At 36.3% G+C, this 24460-nt stretch overlaps 1 protein-coding gene across 1 annotated transcript; it reads left to right on the forward strand.

Annotated features, from left to right (window-relative positions):
- Positions 1–106: 106 nt before the first annotated feature.
- On the forward strand, positions 107–21845 carry LOC104268986 (guanine nucleotide-binding protein G(q) subunit alpha; the record flags this gene model as incomplete). Its single annotated transcript, XM_009870826.1, has 4 exons — positions 107–235; positions 1194–1323; positions 17458–17611; positions 21162–21845. Coding segments are annotated over 4 exons (604 nt in total), but the record flags the coding sequence as incomplete, so codon positions are not given.
- Between the last annotated feature and the right edge of the window lie 2615 nt (positions 21846–24460).

Consider the following 24460-nt stretch of genomic DNA (forward strand, 5'->3'; position numbering starts at 1 on the left):
TTCCTACCCGACAGCCCATTTCAATCCCCAAGTCTTCATTTCTCTTTTCCTCAGTGGGATGATAGTGTCACTGTCTTGCATTCCTGTTGTTTCTCCCTGTCTATAGCTATCTTAACGACTTGGACCGCATAGCAGATTCCACCTATCTGCCAACTCAGCAAGATGTGCTCAGAGTTCGAGTTCCAACAACAGGGATCATTGAATATCCTTTCGACTTACAAAGCGTCATTTTCAGGTAGAAAAAAAACTTTTAACACTCACTCACCTCGTTTCTTTTGTTTCCCTTTACATTAGTAAAACTATGCATAGGATATTGGTTAAAAGTTCTTAGAAAGCAATTATTTTATATTGTTAAAGTTTGAATGTCGTTGTCCCCATATAATAAGGAGCTGATGTTAAAGATGTCAAAAGGAAAAAATACAATTAGGTTTGTCTTTGAACTCCATGATCCTAAAAGGTCTTTTCCAGCGTAAATGATTCTAAGATAGAAAACCTGCAGTTTGTCTTTTCGACAGTGTATCTCAACATTTCACTGTCAATAATCTGAAAATCCAGTCATGTGTATTCAATCATGTAATTTATGGAATACAAAGTTACCACTTGTGTAGTTGAATTTTAGAGAGAGATTATTCTCCTTTAGAGAGAATTCACCTTGCCTGAATGTAAGTACAGTTGTTTCAAAAATAACTACGAAATTGCAAGTCCAGGTTCTTCACCTATGTTTAGTTACACTGAGACAAACAGCATGAAGTGAGAATACACTGGGAGCAAATCTGAGTTTTAATTTTGGCTATTAAATATTTTAGTAGATATATATTGTGTTCTATTTGTCCTTTCAGAATGGTGCAGCTTTAACAAGTTCATAATTTTGACTCTGGTAGTTTGAGGGCAAAAGGCAGACCACCAAGTCTTTTCTGTTTACATCTATTTCTGCCAAATCATGGCTCATGAGAAATTTGCATCAAAGAAATCTGAGGGCTTTGAGACCTATGATAATTTAAATACAGAAAACACGTCAGATTTCAAAGTAAATACTATTAACTGTTTGTTTATAACAGATTCCATTAAATATCAATGAAAAAAATAATTTAGGGAAAAAAACCCAAAATTATTTAGTTTTGTCATTTTGTGTGTGCTTGTTTGTACCTTTTTAACCTGTATTCATGGAGCTGATGTGGATGTTAATTTTGCAGAATGGTGGATGTAGGCGGCCAGCGATCAGAAAGAAGAAAATGGATACATTGCTTTGAAAATGTCACATCCATCATGTTCTTAGTAGCTCTTAGTGAATACGATCAAGTGCTTGTGGAGTCAGACAATGAGGTAAGCAAATATCCACAAAAAGCACCAGTTTTAAAAAAAAAATAACATCACTTGTCCAGTACCAGGTGTTTTCCAAATGCATCTACCAACTATCATAACCCAACACCATCCAATGGAGTGAGAAGCATTACAAGCATCAGCAGGGGAGAAGGGGATCAGTCTTAAAATATGGCAAAGCTGATCCACTCCCTGGAGGATTCAAAGAAGCCTGTCTATTCTGTGCTGAAGGGAAATAGAGTTGAGTATAGAAAAACTTAACTTAGTGTAGCTATTTGTGCAGTTAGTGTTATGTAGCAGGTCCAGAAAACGAAGCAGTGGAAATGAAGACAAAACTTCGAGGTTCCTTGCTAGAACAGGTCCAAAAGTAGTAAATTTAATCCCTGTGACATAAAGCATAGGATATAGAAAGTAATGTTTAGAACTTTTTTGTCTTTCCTGAGGACTATTTTAAGTTGTGAGTTACTTGCTGGCACTCTCCAGTGCAGGGTTTTTAACACATACTTAGAGAAGTTAGGTGAAAAAAAAGAAAACATTTGAGTGTTCTTCATGGCTGCATACATGTTGATTTCACTGTTTAAGAGAATGGTTGACATAACAAAGTGAAATAGATGTCTTTGGATGTTCATGTTTGTATGCTAAACTTTCTTCAGGATTCTTTTTTTAATGAAGTGTGGGTGCTCTGAAGTCTTTGACATTTATAGTCTTTCCCTAAAAAAATTGTTACTTGAGTTATATAATCAACTATATCAGATATTCAAAGGTGAATTTACAAAAACGATGATGTAGTCTGCACCAATTTCATCTGTTGTAATTTTGGAAGCTAGATTCATGTAGATAAAAAGAGAACTAAGTCAGACATGGCTTGTTTCAAGCCAAGCCAGAAATGTCTGGATTAATCTTTTTCTGTTTGCGTTATCCTTTTGTAAGCACAAGGCCAACACAGAAGTATTAAAGCATTTTAATTATGCAAGTCAAAACAGAATACATTGGAAATCACTTAAAGAAAAAGTACTTACGGTAATTTTCAAATGCTATTCTATCTGTCCAATATCAGTTTCCAAACTTCTGATGTTAGCTATTTATCACTGTGTTTTCGTAATGTCGTTCCTCAAGGGAGAGGTTCTTGTAGGAACTGTCTCACAGGGAGAGATTTACCAGATGCTGGTTCTCTGTTATGTGTATCCTGTTCTAGTTAGGGGGTTTGTCAGATAGTGTGGAGATCATGCCTTAGAGAATCCCTGTTGTAGAAGATGGAGTACTATGTTCCTAGACCAAATCATTTGGACTGTGCAGTCTTCCTTTGTGTTCTCTTAAGTTAAAAAGGTTCGCATCTTGTGAACTGAATAGAACATCCATCTGAAGATTCCCTTTATATTTTAGGATCTCCAGTGACTAAGTAGTATGCCTTATGAAAGTTTTTCTTAACTACATTTCAACAGGATCACTTTACTCATAAATCTATTTGCAATTTTCAGGTTTTCACTTTTGAAATAGTTTGGAGACAAAAGCTGTAAAACTCATTTTCTTCCACCTCACTGCTTAAACTGGTTATGTTTCTTACTAACAACAGCAGAAAACTTACGAACTTGTTTGTCTTTAAAATGTATTCATAACTTGAATGCAAACCAGTTTTAGTTTTCAAGTCATACGTAAATACTCTAGTAGCACTCTCTGACAGCCTTAGCTCTGGGATGGATCGAGACTGTCTTAGGGCTAAGCACCCTTCAGGGCAGCAGAGTTCTGGCTTTCAGCAAGCTGTAGCCTGTCTGTCTAGATTTTGTTGGTATACCAAAGCTCTGCTTGCTTCCCTTTCTTTTCCCTCCCCTGTATGTCTAGACATTGCAATCCCAGAGTGGTATGGGAGAAGAACAGATTTCTTTATTCAATTTTTTTTTTTCTTTGCTTGAGTGTGTCAAGCTCAGTAGGGAAGACAGTAATTTAACTTGCCGACTTTGGTAATCAGCCAAGAGATAGTTTTCGCACTTACCTCTAAATTATGAAACAGTATTAAAATTTTAGCAGCAAAATGAGAGACTGTGTGTAAATGCCCTACTTTCTTCATATGTATGCCATCTGTGATACTATGATAGAATCTTTGATCTGTGTGCCTCTTACTGAAATTAAAAAATCTGACTCGACAACTTGCAGTATTCTGTTACTCCCTTTGCATTGCTTTCATGCCCTGATTAAATGGTATGATTTTTGTAAGATGGCCTACTTTCTTTTTTTAATTAGTCCACTGCATGTTAGTGCCTGAAGTCTCTTTTCCCTGTACTATGCTTTTGCAAAAAACACCCTTTCCTTTTTAATAATCTGTGGCATTGTTTTCAGTTAATAGATTTTTTCATTAAACGCGTTTTTATGAGTAAACATAAATCTGTAAGAATTACTATTTGCCATTCATTGCATGTGTGTTTTTATGACTATCGTTATAAAACTGGTTAGAGCCCTTTAGACTCTTTTTTTTCTTTCAAAATGTAGTACCTGATAGAATCTCAGTTGTAAATACATTTATTCCCTTGTTTAGCGCGTTCAGGAGAAATACATTTGGGTTATAAATCAGCTGAGGATGTACTAAGATCATAGGCTTTGCTAATGTCTCTCAAGGGCTTTTACTCACTGGATGTACATGGGATTGATCTGAGAACTGTTTCTGTCTTCATGGATTTTTAAAGTTCTGAGGAATACATTGTAACTACTCTGTAAGGGGACTTCATACATAGAAAATAAGTTGAGCATTCAGACTGCCTGTTATTCAGAGTCCCATGTAGGATGACTCTTAAATAACACATCTGTGAAATTTCGCTCCCATGACAAAGATCTGCAGCTAAAGAATTGGGGGCTTCAGTCCTGAAGAAAAGCACACGTGGTTGCCCAACTGTATTTTAACTAAAATTTCTCTAACAGGCAGCACTCGGAAGCAACGTTATGTCTTCGAAGTATGCATTTAGATTGTACATAACTAAGCATCTGATTTTGGTGCGTAAATACAAAACAAAAGGCATCAGTGAAGACAGTGTATTTAAACATATCGTTAAAAAGTTTTGGGTGATGTATAGTTTTGAAATGCCTTTCTCTTCCTAAATCCATGTAGAAGGAGAGATAGCTAACTGTTCCAGATTCTGCCCTTAATAAAACAGTTGTCTGTCTCGATTCATTGGTGAAAATGAGGACAAAGTTTGATCCAGAGGACATGATATACTAATTACATTAATAGTACTGTAAATTAAGTAAATAGTTCTCAGTCTTATATGATATGATGAAGGAGAACATGTTATAAGCTGAAGTATCAGACATTTGACCTTTTTCACTTCTTCAGAAAAGTCTCACAATTAGAGATGAGATAAATGAAGGAATCATCTCTGTTAAATTGATTTATGATGTGTTATATCCTCTAGGTCAGGCCTTTGCGCTGAATTATCCCAGCAGATCTGGAGAAATCTGCAGTTTTATTTAAAAAGCACAGTTTAGGACTTTTCCATTTTTAAAATCAACTTTTCTAGAGAAAGCATTTTTTCTAGATAAAGTATATTAATCCATATTCCAGTGTATGCTGCATTTAAATATCACAAGTAGCTCTTCTAAACATATACAGTCTCATGGTCTTAGTGTTATAGATGCAAAAATGACTCCCAGCTTTTTCAGAGAACCAGTAACCACTTGCCGTTATGACTATGGACATCAAACTATACTTGTGACAACTCTTTTCAGAAAAAAGAGGTGTTCATTATCTTTGCAGAGCTTGCTAAGTATTTGGAAATGGCAAAATAAATGACTGTATTTATTGATGTTTGTACATATTTTAATTGTATATTAATGCACTAAAAGAATTAAGGTGTATATGATTTCATATAGCCTCTGTAGGTTTACCACAGTTACGACAATGTGGGATTTTTATAGGTAGAGATCTTTCTAGTTTTTTTGCATTTCCAGAGGAAAAGCAGAAAAGACAGGATACAGTTTCCTCAGGTCAGCTAAATTAATGAATTAATAGGCCAGGTGAAATTTTGACATTTATCTGAACTACCAAAAAGCAAATACTGTCTTTCCTGAGGTATCGTCAGAGTCTGCAAAGCTACAGAGGCATTAAAAATAAATTGTAAACCATGAAATTTTAACAGGGTTGTAGGTAAAGGTTGCTAATATTTGCAAGTGATAGTCCTTTCACTTTGACTTCTGAGTAAGAAATTCCACTCATGACCAGCATTATAAATACATACTGTGTATCCTATATATATACAAGTATCTTCTATATACATCTCTATAGCTTAGGGAAACAATGTTTTTTTCATTTTACTTGTTAATTGATTTCGTTTCATTGACGAATGGAGGCACATATAAAAGAATCATTGATGTTTCCTTTTCCTTCTTTAAAATACTGTTAGTGTAACTTTAAAAACTTGTTGACCTTGAATAACAAAGCAAACAGAACCAATTTCACTGTTAATGTCTAATTCAATTATATATCCTATTCAGACAGGTAATTTGCAACCCCTTAAAGATGTTTATTAAGAACTATTACTGATTCTTTTTAATCAGAAAAGGAGGAGATTCTTGTCCAGGAGAGTACTGTTTTTTTTTAAAAAAAAAAGCTTTTGTTTTAACTTTTTCATAAGCTTTTGCTTTTTAAAAAGCTTGTGCTGTCTTAATCAATCAGCTTCTTGGTTTTGCCTTGTGTTCCTCTGTCCAGTGGCTTTCATTTCCTTACCATAAAGAACCAAATAGCTTGTCTGTTTTAAGGACCTGCATCGTGTAACCTGGTATAATGAACGGGTTAAATCTGTTCTGTGCTGTCTTGATCAGTCATTTCTAATATATTCGAACAAATGCTTTTGCATGTGTTGCAATTCTCTTCCTGAACATAAACTTGCCTAAACATGGTCCCTTACTGGTGTGTAACATATGCTGGTGTGGCAGTCAGAGTTATGTGGCAGCAAGCAGTGCTGCACTGTTGAGAAATTTGGTGCTATAATTTCACGTTCTCTCTTTCTGTCTTCAGAATCCCATTGTTGTACAGATTTATCCTGATTTTACAAACTTTTAACACAGTGGCTGTTACTTAGGAGCAAAGTGCGACTGTGATCCTCCGTCAAGTCTGCTAGGTTTCTTGAAATGTAGAGTAGCAGGTTCATTTATCAGTAGCAGAAGTTTTCATGGCACTAGCAGTACGAAAGCGTAACATTATTATTTTGAAATGTGAACAGAACCAGTAGATCTGGAAGTGACTCAGACAGTGTTTCCAGAAGCCATTGCACAAATGTTGCAAGAATACTCAGTGTATTCAGTGTACTCAGTGTACATGGTGTGGGAGAGGTGGAAGGAAAAAGGGACATGTGACTTATGGAATCTGAGAGGAAAGAAATGCTTTGTCCAAAACGTTACCACTAGGGGTAACATGACTTAATAGTAGTGACTTAGTAGTAAATACAGTGGCCCTCAGTAACACTGCATTTAGCTTGGTGTTCATAGATCACAAGAGCTGAAAGGTGATAGCTACATATGAGTGAGTGAAGCAGAACTGGTTGCTTAGAGGGGTAGGATCTCCATCCTGGAGAGAAATCGTCAGAGCTTGACTGGACACAGCCTTATGACAAAGTTACTTCTGCTGTAAACAAGGACTTCCACAGGTCCTTCCCAGCATAAACTACTCTGTGATTCACGTAGAAAAATCACAGTTTGATGAGTAAGAAGAGATTTTAGTTTGTTTTGTTTCTTTGGGAACATCTTTGTGGTCATGCCATAAGGTTTTGGTGTAGCTTCTGTAAAAGCCTCAAGAACCCTAATTTATTTGATGGTGGTGTCTGTCGTTACCGTTGTAGTACTTAACTTACACTGAAGAACTGTCTTAGGATTTTATCAAAAATAACACCTGTATGAAGGTAAGCAGGATATTAAGAAAATTAAGACTGGTTCCTCAACCACAGCTGCAAATTGTAACTGAAGGAACTTTGTAAAGTGATTTTCTGTCATGTTTCTGTGCTTCAAGTACTGAATAAAGGCACTGTGCAGGGATGTCAGTTACTTTGATTGAGAGAAAATTTTATTATTCTTAGTTAGTCCCAAGTAGAAAGGAGCAGTGTTGATTGGTTTATTAAACAAAATTTCAGTTAGTCTACATTAACTACATTAAACCCAGGATAAGTATTTCTGCTGCAAACTCATTTTTGTGTATGTATACAGGTATATAGATGCAGGTATACGCGCCCATGCTTTGAATCTGGACAAAATATATCTGTAAAATACATGAGTATCCAAAGCCTAGCTGGAACTTCTATAGTCTTCGTCAGTACAATCTGTTAATGGGAAACAAATTGCTGCAATGTTCCAGATATACTTGCTTTTGATGTGGGAAAAAAAGCATGAGGCCATGGAGTTCAGAATACTTTCAGTCTTTATGGAGGCAATTATCTGAGGCACGTATTTAATTTTTTCGTCAGAACTCTCTTGGTGTTCATATCTGGACATGCTTCTACTTCTCTTCCAGCACTTTGTGTTCCGTATTCACAGGCTAGTCCTACGTGACTTAACATGAAGGCTGAAAGAAAACAATGTGGAGATCAGACCAATTCTCATTTTCTGCATCGCGAATAAACATAGTACTTCGATTGTCTGTTTTTTTCATTAACATTCACTAATCCAGAACAATTGAGCATAGGGCAGAGGGATAGTATGAACTTCCAGAAAGAATTAAAATCCTCCAGTGGTCTTCATAACCATCTAACAATATTATTTCCATGGGAAATGAAATCTCCAGACCTCATTGCTTATTTGGAAACTGGAGAATATAACCCACTAGCCACCTGTGCCAAACATTGTTACTGTGTGTATTCTGTCTTTCACACATGTTCACACATATGCATGTGTATATTCTTTTTGGTTGATGGGTAAAGAACTTTTTGAATGTGAAGTATTAGTACGGGAAAGTGTTTGCATTAGGAACAACCAAAGACACTCTTTTTTTCATTGTAGTGGGTGATTCATAATGGAGATGGGATTCTGAGTGATTTTCAACCCACTTGCAGAGGCTGCCAGAAATGCTGCTGGTAAAATGTTGCTATTGGCAGCCATTGCTGGCAAAGACAACTGCCACTTTTTTTTTTCAATACCACTGTCAAACTTGTCCAGAAAGGGGCCTTTTGCAGTGACAATTTAATTTCAAAGGATTTTCACCGGATTTTCTGGAAAACTTGTAGGTATTCATGAAAAACATTATTTTGGCATTCATGTTTTTTAATCGAAATTTGATTTAACAGCCGCTTTTTTTTTTAGTTTAAAATACTTGACAGCAATGTTGAGACCATGTTTTGGATCACTATTTTTGGACCGTATTTTTATGCTTTGATGGTTGTTGATCGTGTCTGGATGCATTTCAGCTGTCGTTTGGTTCACCTTCAGGGTACATAAAACTGCCATAGATTTGCGAGTGCAGCGTTGCAAATTTAAGTTGTTGGAGAGGTGAGAGTTCTCCTCCCAGGTGATATAAAATACAGTTATCATCTACAGAAATGTCGTCCCAGTCCTCTACCAGAAGATTTTTCTGTCAGGCTAGTTTACAGGAAGATTGAAGACCAGTGCAGAAAATAAAGGAGTTATTCTGGAGCTCTGTGTTTGAAGTCATCTCTTGCTGCATTTGAGTTATCCCTCAAAATATTTGTACAGTCATTGCAGTTTTTTCTTAGATGGCCAGTTACAGCAGTATAACTGCAAGATTATACTTCATATTGCTGGCAAAAAATGAAGCACTTCCAGTTTTGATACTGCATTTACTTTTTTACATGATGGAGGATTCATGCTTACCTCCCACTTCCTGATTTCCTCTGTTATTTCCCAACTTTCATGCAACAGCTCTGTTAAATTTCTAGCCAAGAAAAATACACTGTAGGTCATTCTGTGCAGTCAAACAGTGCTTTTACATAAATGATTGCTCTAAGTCTTATTTAGAGAGTGAGGCATTGCTAATTAATACAGACTTTAGCATAAAAACTATTTACATGCATAAGATTTTTGTCAGGTAAAATAATACAGTCCATTACTGTGATACTAAACAACTTATGAACTATTAACTCCTGCTTTTTTTTTACTAAAGTTCTTTTGCATCAGTATCTTCTCTTCTCTCTTCTACAGTTTTTGTCTCTGGATGCCCTCTCACTCACATAAACATTTGTTACCAACAAAAAAGTAGTTACCTAGAATGTGCAAGTTGTTGACTGAAATATGGATCTTGTTTACCTCCTCACCATCTTCTCTCACATTATTTCAACAAAACTCAGTCCCTCAAAATTTGTGAAATCTTGATTTTGTTAACAGACACTATTTACATTCCTATTTTAAGGACAAAAATTAGTTACCTACAATTTTCATTCGGTATGTAAGTTTTACGGTATGTCCACTAGATGCCACTCTAGACAGTCATAAAGATAGTGATGGGTGAAACTGCTCCTGCTTCTGAATTGTTTCAGATTAATGTTGTACTTAGTCTTTTTTGTCAACGCACTGTTTGTTGGCTGAGCTATGCTGATTTCCTTTCACTGGGCAGCAATAAGTTTTAGCAGTCTTCAGGTATTTTTCAGGACTTGAAATCCTAGAGTCAAGTGGTTGTACATTATGCCAATTCTATTAGTTCTGTAATTGCAGGTGTAATTGCATATTTTTCCAGAACAACAGATACCAAAGAGAGTTTCGATACATAAATCCAAACTAGAAATACATCATTTTAAAATGAAAACTGAAAGTATAGAATTTTAAATTTTTTTAAAAGCAGGACATTCACTCCTTTAAAATCTTATTAAAAATGAGAAACAGTTTGTATTTGAATAAAACATGGGTTTTGTGTCAGTTATATTTGTGTTAATGTTTAACCGTCATACAAAAACTTACCAGCATAAAATCTTTTGTATGGTATAAGGTACATGGTAGAAAAAAAAATAAAATTGTTTATGTTTCATAAAACATGTTTATAGTCATAAAGCTGGCAGTCCCATGGTTCGTGAATAAGTACAGTGCTTTTTCTTGGTGTTTAGTGAGAAATTGCAATAACTTGTGCAAGTTTATATGATCCGTTTAACAATTTTTTATTTGATTGTGGGATTTGACTAGTCTTTTTTTTTGTTCTCTGTTTCATAATGTTGTTTTTACATTGGCCTGGTGGCTGTGTCGAGTTGTATGGACAATGGGAGAGTTTCATACTGGCACCTGTATATCTTGAGGAGAAAAATTGAGTCATTTTGGCTGGCGGTATCAGTATGTCTTTACGCAATTTGGGATTGACTGCAGACATAAGCAGAGCAGAGAAGTTGTCCAAGCCAACGCATCTTAGGGGACGGTGAAAACAGTGATCTTGCTGCTCATTTTCTTTGTGCCAGGCCACCTGCAAAGTCAGATGCCAAGTTGCTACTGTTGGAGCCAGGTTGCTGTGAAGGTCAGCATCACTGCTGAGAATGGCTGTTAGCTACTGAGAAAGCCTGAAGCCAGCTCCAGTTGCCTATTTCTGTATATTTGTTGCTCACAAGTGATTTTTCTGAAGCCTTTTCCATTGAGGCTGAAGTAAGATTATTATGGAAGAAATTTGGTGAGATGGAACTGGTTCATAAAATGAGATCAAGTGCTTGAACAAGCTATTAAATATTGCCTGCTCCCCACCCTCTTTCTGAAGAGCCGTACTTCCTTGCTTTGACACGGCATCCTTCACATTGCATCTGACAGGTCAGATCCCCAGTGCTGGCCTTTTTCTACACTGCTTGTACTCCTATCCCTATTTCCAGTGAAAGTTCTGTAATGTGAAACTGCTCCTTACATTAAAAAAAGTGCCTGCTGATAGTGACACGTCATGTCAAATATTCTTTAATGAAACATTAAAAATATGGCGGTAATGTTGTGTATACATTTAATAAAAAAATGGTGAGCATGCAATGGTATGAGCTATCATTAGCGACAGAAAACCTTTGTAAGAGAAATTTTAATAGTAAGCAGTATTGTTGGAGAAATTACTTCTAGAATGCAAGTGGTTTTATCTGCCATGACATCCATAAAAGCTTATTTGCTCTTAGAAATTGATAAAACAAAGAGATGAAAGATTGCAGAAGGTTAACCAGAGATTGATTAGTCAAAAAATGAATTGCTTTGTATTTCTTAATGAATCCTTGAATCATTCTAAAACAAAATATTGAAGCCATGTTACCATGTTTAATCTCTTATGGTAAACTCAACACCTGTGTTGTTTTATCTGCTCAAGGAGATAAAATCTGCTTAAAAATCTCTAGGCTGTCTTTCAGTTCCTGCAAAACATCTGCAGAGTGCACATCTGAGTGACAAAATACCAAAATGTCTGTTTACCGTCCTTAATACAATTCCCTTCCATTTTCCTCAGAAATAATTGCAAAAGGTTTACAAATACCATCTTGTGATCACATAAACTGTTGGAAAGGCATGTGTGCCCAGAGCCTATAAGCTGTGAGGACAGGATGAGGAACCTAAGCTTGTTTAGTCAAGTGAAAAGAACACTAATATTTGTCAAAAAGTATTTGAAGAGCTTTAAGTGTGCCATGGAGCCAGACTTTTTTGGGTGGGCAGTGTAACAAACTGTGGCTTGGAAAGTTTAGGCTGTATATCAGGAAATATTTTCCCGCTGGGTTTTAGCTTAGCAGTGAAACAAGGAAACCAGAGAGATATTGAAATCACTGTCTGTACAGGCTTTCAAAACTTACCAAGACAAAACCATAATTGCTCTCCTGTTGTCACTAGTCACTAGTCCTATTTGAATGAAAGACTAAACTCTTAAGATGAACTCTAGAGATGCCTTCCAGGCAGCATTTCAGATTCAGTGGTGGTTCAGTGGAAGTTGTGTGACAGTCACTGTGAGCAGTTAATAGCTGTTTACATTTAAACAAATTTGAGGCGGAGTTATTACTCATGTTGTACAGTGCTTAACGGTATCAGCAGCAGCGCTGCTGATGTGTATGTACATAATCATACTTGCTATGTTCTCTTAGGTTATAATAGTAACTGCTGTCATGTAACTGTGGTATTTTTACCACTGGTAGACCTAGTCCTTCCTTGGAAGCCATCCAGGTAGTCATACCCTGAATGTGTATTGGGTAGGAGCACTGTTATTCTTACACGGGGAATCTGATTTGGGAACTAAACAGTAAATTACCATTTCTGATTTTTATAATGAGTAGTTTCTGGTGAAATTAAGGCAAACTTCTTCTCTAGATACAAGCTTCGCAATGTCTTAGTGCAGAGGATGGAGAAGGTTGGCTCTTGGGAAGAAGAGATGGAAGAGCACACAATGAACGTTTCTACTTCTTTTGAACAGTGCATCTGATAGCAAGATCTTGACCTAAGCCTAATGATTAAAAAAAGGAGCAGCTTTGCAGAAATACATGCACATTTATGGTTACAGTTGTGCTGAAGTACTTTCCTGAATCCAGTTTCTTTACATCCAAACAGCATAAGAAATCTCTTAATGTTGATCTTCAGAGCTTATGTTGGATATTTATCAGCAACTCCCACATAAGTTGCTCTTCATTATAACTGTACTGGGTATTTTAGTGACAAGTTTAACAAAAACAGTCTTTAAATTGAAAATACAGATTGCTGTGTTTCCCCAGAAAATCCATTGCTTTCCATTAGTACTGAAGATATAATATTTTGTACTGTGGGGGTTTTTTGTGCTTTTGCATTCTTTTCAACTTTCTGACTCTTTGTCAAAACAGAAACTATGAAGAGCAAATGGTTTGATTCTGTAAGGTGTGAGATAGTTTCCAAAGGAGCCAGAGGCTGATTGCTTTTTGTAATGATACGTAGTCATTTCAAACTTAGCAGTGCTGGCTTCTGGGACAACTTTAAAAAAATGCTGAGAGAGTCGTATGTATTTAATGAGATGCTGTCTGCCTTCCTCTCAAGGACGGGGAAGGGAAAAAGCCGTTGAGATTTCCCATAATTCAGGCAACTGATAAGTATGTTTACTTCCTTGCCAAAGACAGGCTCAGTTACAGAAAAACCACGCACCTGAAGGTGGGAGATACAGGAAGGGAACAGAAGACATAGACTTTTCAGGTTTATTATGTTATGATCACACACCAAGAGAAGATACAGTCAATATACAGTGAGTGCCTTCTCTTTAGGGTGTAAAGTGCCTTCTGTTCTTACACTTTGATAGTATTGTCCACATTGTAAGTGCAATTTGTGGTACTAAGAAGAGGAAGAAAAAAACAGTAAAAAAACTCCAACCTAAGTGTGAGTCTAGGACATCTGTTTACTAGATTTTTCCCCTCCTGTGAGTCCCCTTGAGTTTTCAGCTATGGGACCACTAGTAGATCTATGCATAACAAAGTTATAAAGGAAGTGAAAAATCCCACCCAAACCCAGAGTTAACATTCAGTTATGGATTTGGGGTTTCATTTATTTGATCTTCAGATGTCAAAACTATGTTTTTAATGTGACATACGACTGCAGTAACAGCACTGTAGTTTATGGTACTGTCAGGTAAAACTGGCATTTTTCCTTCAGAGGATCCCCATGGACAATGCAAGTGCTAAAGTAAGCAAGATAATAGGCAATAATTTTATCAGACCAACTGATACAATCAGAGAAAACAGAGAGAATCATTCCTTCATGATATCATTGAATCTAAGATTAAAGTTTTCTTCAGGTGAAATAGCATTGACCATAGGAGTCATTTAGTAATACATATATAAGTGTTAGATACATCGTGCAATGAACTGGAAATTAGTTTTCTTGATTAATATCTTTACAAGGATAAGGCTTTGCAAGGCACTTCTTAAATACTTGAATGTTATGAAATCTGTGCTGAATCTCTGGAATTGACTGGTCTGACCATTTAAAGTTATGACAGTACCATCCATGACGTGCCTTTCATGAAGGCATATTTGTCTGTGGGGCATTGAGGTGTGACATACATTCAGAGAAGATAAGCAGTGATATTGTAAGTCTTTTTTCCATGCTTCTGTTGTAAGGGAAGACAGGAAGAACATTTTGTGTTCTTTTCTTGCATTATGTGAGAAAACCGTGTTTAACCAACAAGCCACATTGTGTGGTCTTTTCCTTTAGAAGGAACATGGAAATTCATAGACCTGTCAATTACAGATCTTGAGGAGAGTGACCTTTCTCTTAACTGGTTTGAACAGCTTGTCATCTCTCACCAACTCCATAGAAAATGTGTCTGCAGGCTTCCTGATGTTTTAATCCCTGCTGTTTGTTTAATTCTGCAGATGAGGGGCAGTAGGGTGTTTTCTGTAGTGATGTATGCTCTGAAATAATCCCCATGCCAAGACAGATACCGCTGCTCAGAGCTACCATTTGGTGTGCAAAACTCTACTGTCTTACCTTTCCAATATCCTCATCTGATATTACTGTACAGAGCAAAATCCTCATACAGAAAGAAATAATACTGCTTCAGTGGGCATTTTTTATTATTTCCTGCAATTCTCTGACTTCCAGTTAATTTTGTTTAGGACTGTATCATTTAATACAAAATTAGCAAAGGCAACAGTCTACTGCTGTTGCCTCTTTAAAGGCCTCCCAGAATCAGGAATAGATTCTGATTTAGCCTGGCTCTTCCTGAAAATGCGGTTAGCTGGTTGATTTGTGGAGGCAAGTGGCTTCTGGGGGCAGGTGGCTTCTGTATGAAATGAAACTTTGACTGTACTAAAGAATACAGTGAAGTGGATGATGGTGGGATGTTTTATTGGCTTCAGTCCTGAATTACATAGTTTTTCCAAAGCAGCTAAGCATTTCTTTCAGTTGTGTTAGACTACACATATTAACCAATTCTGTAAATTTCTCAAGGCTCTAATTATTTCCTTTTGATTTTTTTTTCTGAAGCAGTTCTTTTACCTGCCTTCTTAGTAGTATTGGTTTTTGGCATCCCAGATTGATTTTGAGTTAATTTAACTATCTTTGAAATAATGGAAACCTGATTCATCTCTGATCTATCTGTTGAGTGGAATCCTTAATAGATACCTGGTCAAGAGGAGGTTTAAGTCGGATGTCTCACATCAAATCTGAAAGGATTTGAGAGATATTTGCAAATCTATAATAGCAAAAAAATTACTCTGTGCAATGCCATTCGTATTATACAGAATTCATAAGTGAAGTACAACACAATACATGCTTTCCTTACATTGAAGACACAATATTTTGTTCTTTACTGTGGACTTCTCCTGCTATTTTTATGACACACAGCACTTAAGAGTGAATATTTTAGCTGATAGGATGCCAGAAATTGTTTTAGGCATGTTGTCATTGTAGCTTTAGTCTGCATGCCTTTTCTGCTTCATCTTGTTTGGCATCCCTTTCAAAGAGAAAATGAAAATGTGCTCTGAGTCTAATAACAATGTTTACAAAACATGGTTTTCTTGAGCTTTCTGGGGAAAGAAGGGTCATGTATTTACCCAAACCAATTGATTTATTTTGTCTTTGCAATTTTATGTTGTATATATGGAAAAAAATCAACATTATAGATGAAAATATTGCAGCCTTCTTGAAAAGTTGTCATGAAAAGCAGGAACACTTAGTCTTGATAGTAATTTCTTCGTGTTCCCTGTGCAATTTTCTGACCGAGAAGTTTTCAATAGGTGATAAATTTACTGTGAAAGAACACTGCTAATTGAGTCATTATGTTGTTTCACCTTCTGGGTATCACATTAGAAGTTACTAAATGTTAATGAGTTTAGGTAAATATTTGTAATTTAAACAGTAGTTTGGAAGTTTACATTGCCTTGTCTTTTCATCAAGCTGTAAAATTGAAATCTGTCCTGTGTAGTTCCCATTGCCTTTGTGTAAGACCTTGTTTAGAGAAGTCTGCAGAGAATGTTGAGAAGAAAACATGGTCTGATTAAAAATTAGGTTAAAGACTTAGGTTTTATGCTGAGCTCTGTTCACATTTTGTTTTTAATCCGTCCTGAATGAAATCCTGGCATCATTGAAATCGGTGGGAGTCATAAGAACTGACCGCAAGAAAGCAAACGTTTTACTTCTCTGCATTAGTTTCTCCATTTGTAAATTTGGCTGATTTTCACCTTCCACTCAGCACGTGCTAGAGTTTTTAATAAGTTACTTGAAGATTCTGTGGTAACTTAAGAGACCAAACTGTCGACTTGTAAACAATAGATTTATTAGTCTTTTAAGTTCCTATTCTTCATGTTTATTCTGGTCTCTTCAAAATGAAAATTAATACAAATAAAGATGCACTTGTTGCAAAACTGTCTTGAGTTACCTGACGGATATTTGTATGACAGCAACAACAGAATCTGTTGCAGAATTTACCTCCTTGCTGTTGTTCCATTTCATGGTGAAACAGTTTTTCTCAGGGAGCTGCAGCTTTAAATAATAATAATTTAAAGTTAATTCCTTTATTTGAATTCTGTTTGTTCTGACTCTGTGTTAATCACATCACATCAGCCTAACCAGAACTGTGTCAAATCATAATGTAATTTTACAATGACAAGAAACTATTACAAATAGTACCATAGGTTTCACTTACGCTTCAGCTACAATTCAAAGTGGTTTTCAGGAGTAGTTAAGTAATTGAAGTAAAGGATAACCCAGTGATGTTAGAAACAAATTTAGCGATTTAGAGAATTTTAAGATTTTATAGCATAAGTCTTTATGTTGACAGAGTGCTCTCAGATTCCAAATTTATGTGTAGCTAATTTAAAGCTGATCTCTCTCTAAGAATTGTCTAACTCTGTGTTTAAAGTTCAGGAAAGGCCTATGAAATAAATAAAACTTGAATTTGCTGTTATGTCATGTTGTGGTGTACTTGTCCCTGCCATGAATCACGTGTATTTTAGTACCACCAGTTCATTGGCTGGTCATAATTGTGCATACTCAGACTTTACAAATGTACCTGATACAGATTTCATGTTCACGACCTGTATTTTAAGGAATACCTATGTCTGAGCAGTTGAATTTGCAGAAGAAAAATGCAAGCGTATTTAATTAACTGCTAACTAATTAAATGTAATTTAATTACTTGAATCTTGCATATTGGTAGGAAGGTGCAAAACATGAGATGGATCCATTTACCAAATAAAATGAAATGAAATTTTTTTAAAAAAATTAAATATTATTTTTGTGACCACCAAAATTCTGCTGTCTTTTCTATTCCAGAATCGAATGGAAGAAAGCAAAGCGCTCTTTAGGACAATTATCACATATCCATGGTTCCAGAACTCTTCAGTCATTCTGTTCTTAAATAAAAAAGATCTCTTAGAGGAGAAAATTATGTACTCCCATCTAGTTGATTATTTTCCAGAGTATGACGGTAAGTATAATGACATCAGAGCTCATGCTTTGTTTACACTGCAGTAGTGACAAATTGTAATAGCCTTGTCCAAATGCTAGACAGATAGATCTTTTGAAAAAAAGAAAGGTGCTTTGCACTTTTTAATAATCTAAATTTGAAAAATATGATTGAACTCTTGGGGGTCGTTTTAGACTGGTAGGATTGCATTTTACACTGCAATTTTGGGTAGGATGGCAGAACTGTTTATGGGAATTTATTGCCTTTCAAGATGAGCATTGTCATATTAGTGGTGAACCACATTCTGTACTTTTTCATAAGTTGGGATGAGGGTTTAAACTGAAGAATATAAACAAAAAAGACATAAAAATGCATTCCTCACTTTTACACATTGTCTCCCATACTCCTTGGCCTTTTGAGGTTTGGTTTTGTGTAAGGCTGAATATCCGAAGGGAAGTGTCGTAAGATCTCTGCGGCGCTCAGAGAAACCAGCACCATCCCTTACACCATTTTTTCCCTTTATTTTAATTTTGCGTTATTTATATGAAGTAAAAAGTGCTTGTCTGTAAAAAATAAGTAAATGTGGATTGTACAGATGTTTCTGCTAAAACTGTACCTTCAGAAAGTTCTCATAATGTAAAAAGCTGAGTATTTTGAGGTAACTGAGTAGAGGCCTTGGTCACAGAAAAATCAAACATATCAAGAGGTGTAAAGAACTAAATGCTCCTATTAAAAAAAAAACCACCAAAAAATCAGTTTTGTCCCACAGATTTGAAAGCTGAATAAAAGATAAAATCTCTTATGTTCAAATATGGAAAGTAATAATAGGACAGATGTACACTTTGTTTCCTGTTCAAGGGGAAGGAAACAAGAGAACAGCCTGCAGGATCAGACCATATTGGTTATGAATCAGTGTAAGTTTAGTTTTGTAGTGCTATGCAGAGGAGAAGTGGCAGTTGAATAGAAAATATGCTCAGTCTTTCAAGTTTAATTCGTTCCTTGGGTGACATCCTAAAGGTGAGAAGACTACAGGCCATTCCGTTATCACCACTGCAGTCGTGATAAAGCCTATGTTAAGTGCTTGTCCCAAAAAAACAGGCAAAACTCAGTCACTCATCTCACAGAAACGCTTTCTCCTGTTCACTGTCATCGGTGAGGGGAAGAAGATACTGTGGACTGGTAGGGCTGTTGAAGTCAAGGCCTGGAGGTCTTGATTCGAGAATCTGTGTCTCTTAGTTCTGCAGATCTTGCTGGACTTAACTCCGTAAACAAGTTTATGGCTTGATTTAATTTCTTCTGGAGGCAGGGACAGGTCTGCAGCTTGCAGAGCTCACCATGTAGTTGCCTTTTCTGTCCCAGCACACCAGGGATGTGAGAGGTGGGAGGACTGAGGAAGGAATCAAAATTAGGTATTTTTCAGCTGGCTCACTTCTCCCATCCATTTTCCTGCTCAAGGGAGAAAGAAGCGTAGGGATGAGAACTGCTAGCCAGGATGGCAGATTGGACAGTTTAAATTAAGCAGTTCTGATGCATGTTGTGTTGTAACAGCACTGGAAGGGGAACTGAGGTGTGCTTAGGGATCGATGGATGGCACAAAGACATGATTATTTGGCTAGGGCTAGAAGACTGACTCACAGACAGGAATGAAGAGGTGGGAGAGGGAGAGAGGACAAGGACAAAGAGGCCATAGTTAGGAAGAAGAGAAAAATACTGATGTAGTACTTCTTATATAGATCTTGAATCTATCATGTTGAGACACGCTTTGAAAACTGCTGATTAGGAGGCAGTAGACAAGAAACGTACAGTTTTATATGGCCGTTCTTTTCCAAGTCTCCATATTACTTCTTTCGCAACCACTTTGTAGTGTATATGGAGCATTGGTGTGTTGATTTTTTTTTTTCCGAAATTCCTGAGATCATAAATGTTCTTTCTAACCTGAATTATCCATACTTGTACTTCGGTCAAATGAAAATGTAAAATAAATGATAATAAGCAGAGGTGTGATTAGGTAAGTAAATCTAGATACCCACTTTGAATAGTGCAGTAGATTCTGAGAGTGTGCTGCATCTAGCTACTATGAAATTCTAGTAAAATTATAGGAAGTTGTTCAAAACAGTGCTTTATTTTGAAATAATCACTGTCTTTGAAAGTCTAAGAGTTTTCAGCACAAATAGCAAATCTATTCGTGGTAGTGTGAGACTTACTGTTGCTGCTGTTCCTACATAGTTTATGTGACTAGGCCAAAGTCTAGAGCCTTTATTGTGGTTTAGAAGCTGTAGAAGTGTTGACCAGTCATCTGTCCTGCTTCAGGGAGCTTATGATCTGTTTACATTCCTAAATCTCAGGAAATGTGACGTCTGTGTATATATAGACATGTATGTGCATATATGTTCACGTGCATGCACCCATATGCTGCTGAATGTTACTCCCCCTCCACATGGATTTGCAGCACACCAGAAAGTGTGTGATTTCTCTTCCATCCGTTATTGACTTAAATTTTATGGAGTTATCCAAACTGGAAATGCCAGCAATTTTAAGCCTGAAATATTGAAAAAAAGGTTTGTTATCCAGTTGTTGAAAAATACGTGGGCATGTGTTAACTCTCAAAGTACAGGTTTCGTAACTACTAAAGGGAAGAGCTGCATAAAACTATTGGGCGTTTATATTGCCATGTAGCAACAATGAAGAGAATAGGAGGAGGTAGCACAGAAAGCACATGTATTCTGTAGAAACCCACATTCCAGAAACAGGAGAACAAGGGAATAATGGCCTTCAGAAATGGCACTGCAGTAATAGAACAGTATCCAACAGCTTGTGGCTCATGTTCTTGCTTCTGTACTGCTCTTTTGGCTGTGAACCTGAATGAATCGTCGCTGTTCCAGGCTGAAAGTCATTACCTTCTGTCTTCTCTAAAGCTGAACATGTGGTTTGGTTACATAGACTCTCTGTCCTTCTGTGAATTACAACGTTAATTTACATCTCGTAGGATCATTATCATATGTAAGTTAGATAGTGATTTGTTAGAACGTGAGCCTTCTGTAATCAAACAGATTCGATGGGAAAGCATGTGCGTTTTATCGTCACTGAAGTGAATGAAGTTCTATTGATGACGGTGTCAGACCAGTTCAGAATGTAACTTCCTCATGCTACCTGTTAAAATCCTCCTAAGTTTTGTTGCAGTCCTAGAAGAAACTAAGTATAATTTAAATATAGAACATTCAGCAATTCTATTAACATTTTAAAATATTTATTAGCATGGCTAATTTTTCATTCCATGCAGCTATAAATCACCTGTTTTAAACATTATCTCACTGAAGAAAAAGAACAGTTAGCAGGAAAACAGGAGCTTTAACGTGATAGCTCTAACCTGAACTTCTGAAATTTCCTTCTGTCTTTGTTTTTCATAGTTCCTACCAGGAAGAAAGTAGCCAGTATATGATAATATGGATTAGTAAAACCTTCCCTGTCTTATTTACATGAGGACCACAGACTGAGCATTTCTTGCTTTCTGCTAAAGAAGTTTGAATGTTGAACTGACTTCAGAAAACTGACTTTCTCTTCTTGATTATAGGACCACAAAGGGATGCACAGGCAGCACGAGAGTTCATCCTGAAGATGTTTGTAGACCTGAATCCAGACAGTGACAAAATTATCTACTCCCACTTCACATGCGCTACAGACACAGAAAATATCCGCTTCGTCTTTGCTGCTGTCAAGGACACGATCCTACAGTTAAACCTGAAGGAGTACAACCTGGTCTAACTGTGCCTAAGAGGCCCTGCAAAACCAACTTTGCGTGATTGAAGATAAACAAGAGGGACTGTATTATCTGTGAAAACAATTTGCATAATACTAATTTATTGCCGGCCTGGACTCTGTGAATGTCCACAGAGTTTGTAGTTAATATTATGATTTTATTTAAACTCTAACGAGGAAAACCAAAAGATGCTGAAGTACATTCACAGCACATTTCCTCATTTTTTAGGCAAAACCTTGTGACTCATTGTGTTTTAAATTCTCAGTCGTACATTTACAAGGGATAGCAGTTTTTTGCTACTGAAGCAAAATCAAGCTGGTTTCCTTTCCCTGACTGTGTCTCTCTCCCTCCTTCCCCTCCCCTCTTATCTCTTACAAGGTACAATGGCCTTTTTTTTCCCCCCACCAGTTGCATTCCTGGGTGAAATATTTTCTGTTGAGTGATTTGGTCAGGAAATACTATCATCGGTGTTTTAAGTCATCAGTCATTCTAATTTTACATTATGTACTTTGAAGGATCAAAAGTATGGAGACTGTGGTTTTTAACTTCTTGACATTCGTGTCTTTGTTCTGTCTTCACTTTTGAGACTAGAATATTGGCATTGCAAAACATAATTACAGCTGTCTAAGGATATTAAATTTAACCATATTTTCATAGTTTGGAAAGGCGCACAGGAGACAGTAGTGAAATCAATGAGAGACAACCTGGGATATATGTTAGAATCTCTTTAATTGCTATGTGCCATTTTTTTTCTCTCTTCTTTTACTCACAAATGCCAAATAAAAATGTCATAGACACTACATTTTCCCCAGTGGCTACAGCCTGAAACAGTGGGGGGTTTTTTTCAGTTGTGTGGGATTTTTTGTCTTAATTTAGAGCTTTTTTAGATGTTCATTTTCCACAGTAGAAAAATTATTTTTATTGTGTAAAATTAAAATTGCCAAATCCGGCTTTTTATAAAACCAGTGCTCTTGAAACATAAGATACTGATTGAAATGCCAGACTGATGGGTTGGGAACTGACTTGATTGAGTCAACTGCCAAAGGATACACACAGTTTCAGCTCATATGTTCCCTTTTTTAGAAAGTGTTCAATTTTCTAATGCCAAAACCAACAGTGTGAGTGTGCTACAAGGTGCACCATGCACATGCATGTGGTCTACTGGTGTAAAAGCAGTGTAAATCGCTTCTTATGTCTGATACGGCATGAGATTGTTTTCTGTAATAGTATCAAGGCACCTTTAGTTGTATAACAAGAACTTACCGATGAGAGATTACGTTCAGGAACCTTTCTTGACAGGGTTGCTTGTTGACTAACTGATTCACAGACATTTGATAGGCTTTCAAAATAGCCTCTCTCAGTGTTGTTTAGAAAAGATTTATTAGTGTAAATGAAACAGTGAGAAAATAATTCTTGAAATTTAAATGTGCAATTTTTTAACAACAAAAATGCAGCACACATTGATGAGCCTTTATTCTGCAGCTTAGGTTGAGAGGTGTTTTTTGACCAGATGCATGACTGCTAGCAAGCTATAGAAAAAACTCAGAGTTCGTAGATGTAATTGGATTGATTATCTGCAATGCCAAGTAGCACTAGAGTGCACTTAATGCAGAAATTGCTGCCTCATAGAAGTGGATGGGAGGTGGAAGAAAGAATGGCTTATTAGTTGATTACCAAAGTTAACAATAAATACTAATGAGGCGTTTTTCATCCTTAACCCTCCCAACTCCGAAACAACAATAATAAGAACAGTTGCTATTTTTTGCTCCCTCTTAAAACACCTTGTAATTTAAAACTGGTTGTAGGTATAGTGCAATTATGAATGCTATAATCGTTGTACATACATCTATATATATATATGGCAGCATCCATATTGGCTTTGTAATCATTAATTTTTGGCAAATTGAATGTGCTGTATTGATATGTATCTATGTAATTGTATTGTATGTCTTATAGCTAATTCACATTTTAAATAATGTTATTTTATTTACTTTTTTAAGAGAGAAGAATGTAAATTTTGTCAGTTTATTTCTGACTAGGGATTTGTTGTTGTTTTTTATTTACAAAACAAAAAAAATAGTACAGAGCGGTACTAGCATCGTGCTGTATAAAATCATTTGCACATTCCTAAGTAGAAGTAAATTGGAAACACCCAGACAGAGGTCATTCACATTCAAAGTAATGCTTAAATCTTGTCAGGGCTTTATACAGGTGTGGAAACCTGTCTTACTAGAATAACTTGTGCCAGGATTGGAATAACTTGTCTAGGATTGGAATATAGGCTTTTAAATATAAATTTAATTTTTATTTGGCAGATTCATATTAGTTTACTCTTCTAATAGGCTTTATTAGAAAAGTAAATTTAGAGATACTTCAAAGCATTGTACATAAATACTAATCAGTATATGCTGTTACCCTAAAAATACCATGAAAAAATACAGATCAGATCAATCAGTTAGCCATTCAGAAACTGCAGAAACCTTAAGATGTAACAACAACAACCAAAAAGTCACTATTGTTAATGATTTTAAGGAGTTAAAGCATTTTATTTAATAAAGCTAAAGCAGGTAGATCTAGGTTATGAAAAGTAACACTGACATTCCAAATAGGGGATCAGAGCAGTGGCTTACATACAGCATCACAAAATTGGAAGGGAACAGAGCTGCTGTTTTCACATTTCCACTGCTGATAATGTCCGTTCTTTTAACTTGGGAATACATTACCCACACTGGATTCAGTGCTATAAATGGAACTGTAGCCAAAAAAAAACAAAAAACCACTCCACCAGCCACTGGTGTCTAACAAAAGGCTTGGTTTTGTTTAGTTTGTTGTGTTTTTTGTTAATTTGTTTTGTTTTCTTATGGGGATATTGGGTGGGGGAAAAGGAAGCGTGGTTCTGAGTTTTGTATAAAAAGAAAACAAAAGTTTACTCATGCTTTATGGTTATATTGTGATTGCAAAAGTTTTTCAAGAGTGTATGCCACTGGGCTGCTTCTGATATATATTAGGTAAGTTGAACCTGTGGCAGCGTTTAGATCATTTAAGCATGTTCTGAAAAAAAAATAATATTCGGCATGCCAAGACAAGCTTTTACACGAGTCACCTAACACAGC

The sequence above is a fragment of the Apaloderma vittatum genome, unplaced genomic scaffold, assembly GCF_000703405.1.
Source record: "Apaloderma vittatum isolate BGI_N311 unplaced genomic scaffold, ASM70340v1 scaffold7666, whole genome shotgun sequence".
NCBI lineage: Eukaryota > Metazoa > Chordata > Aves > Trogoniformes > Trogonidae > Apaloderma > Apaloderma vittatum.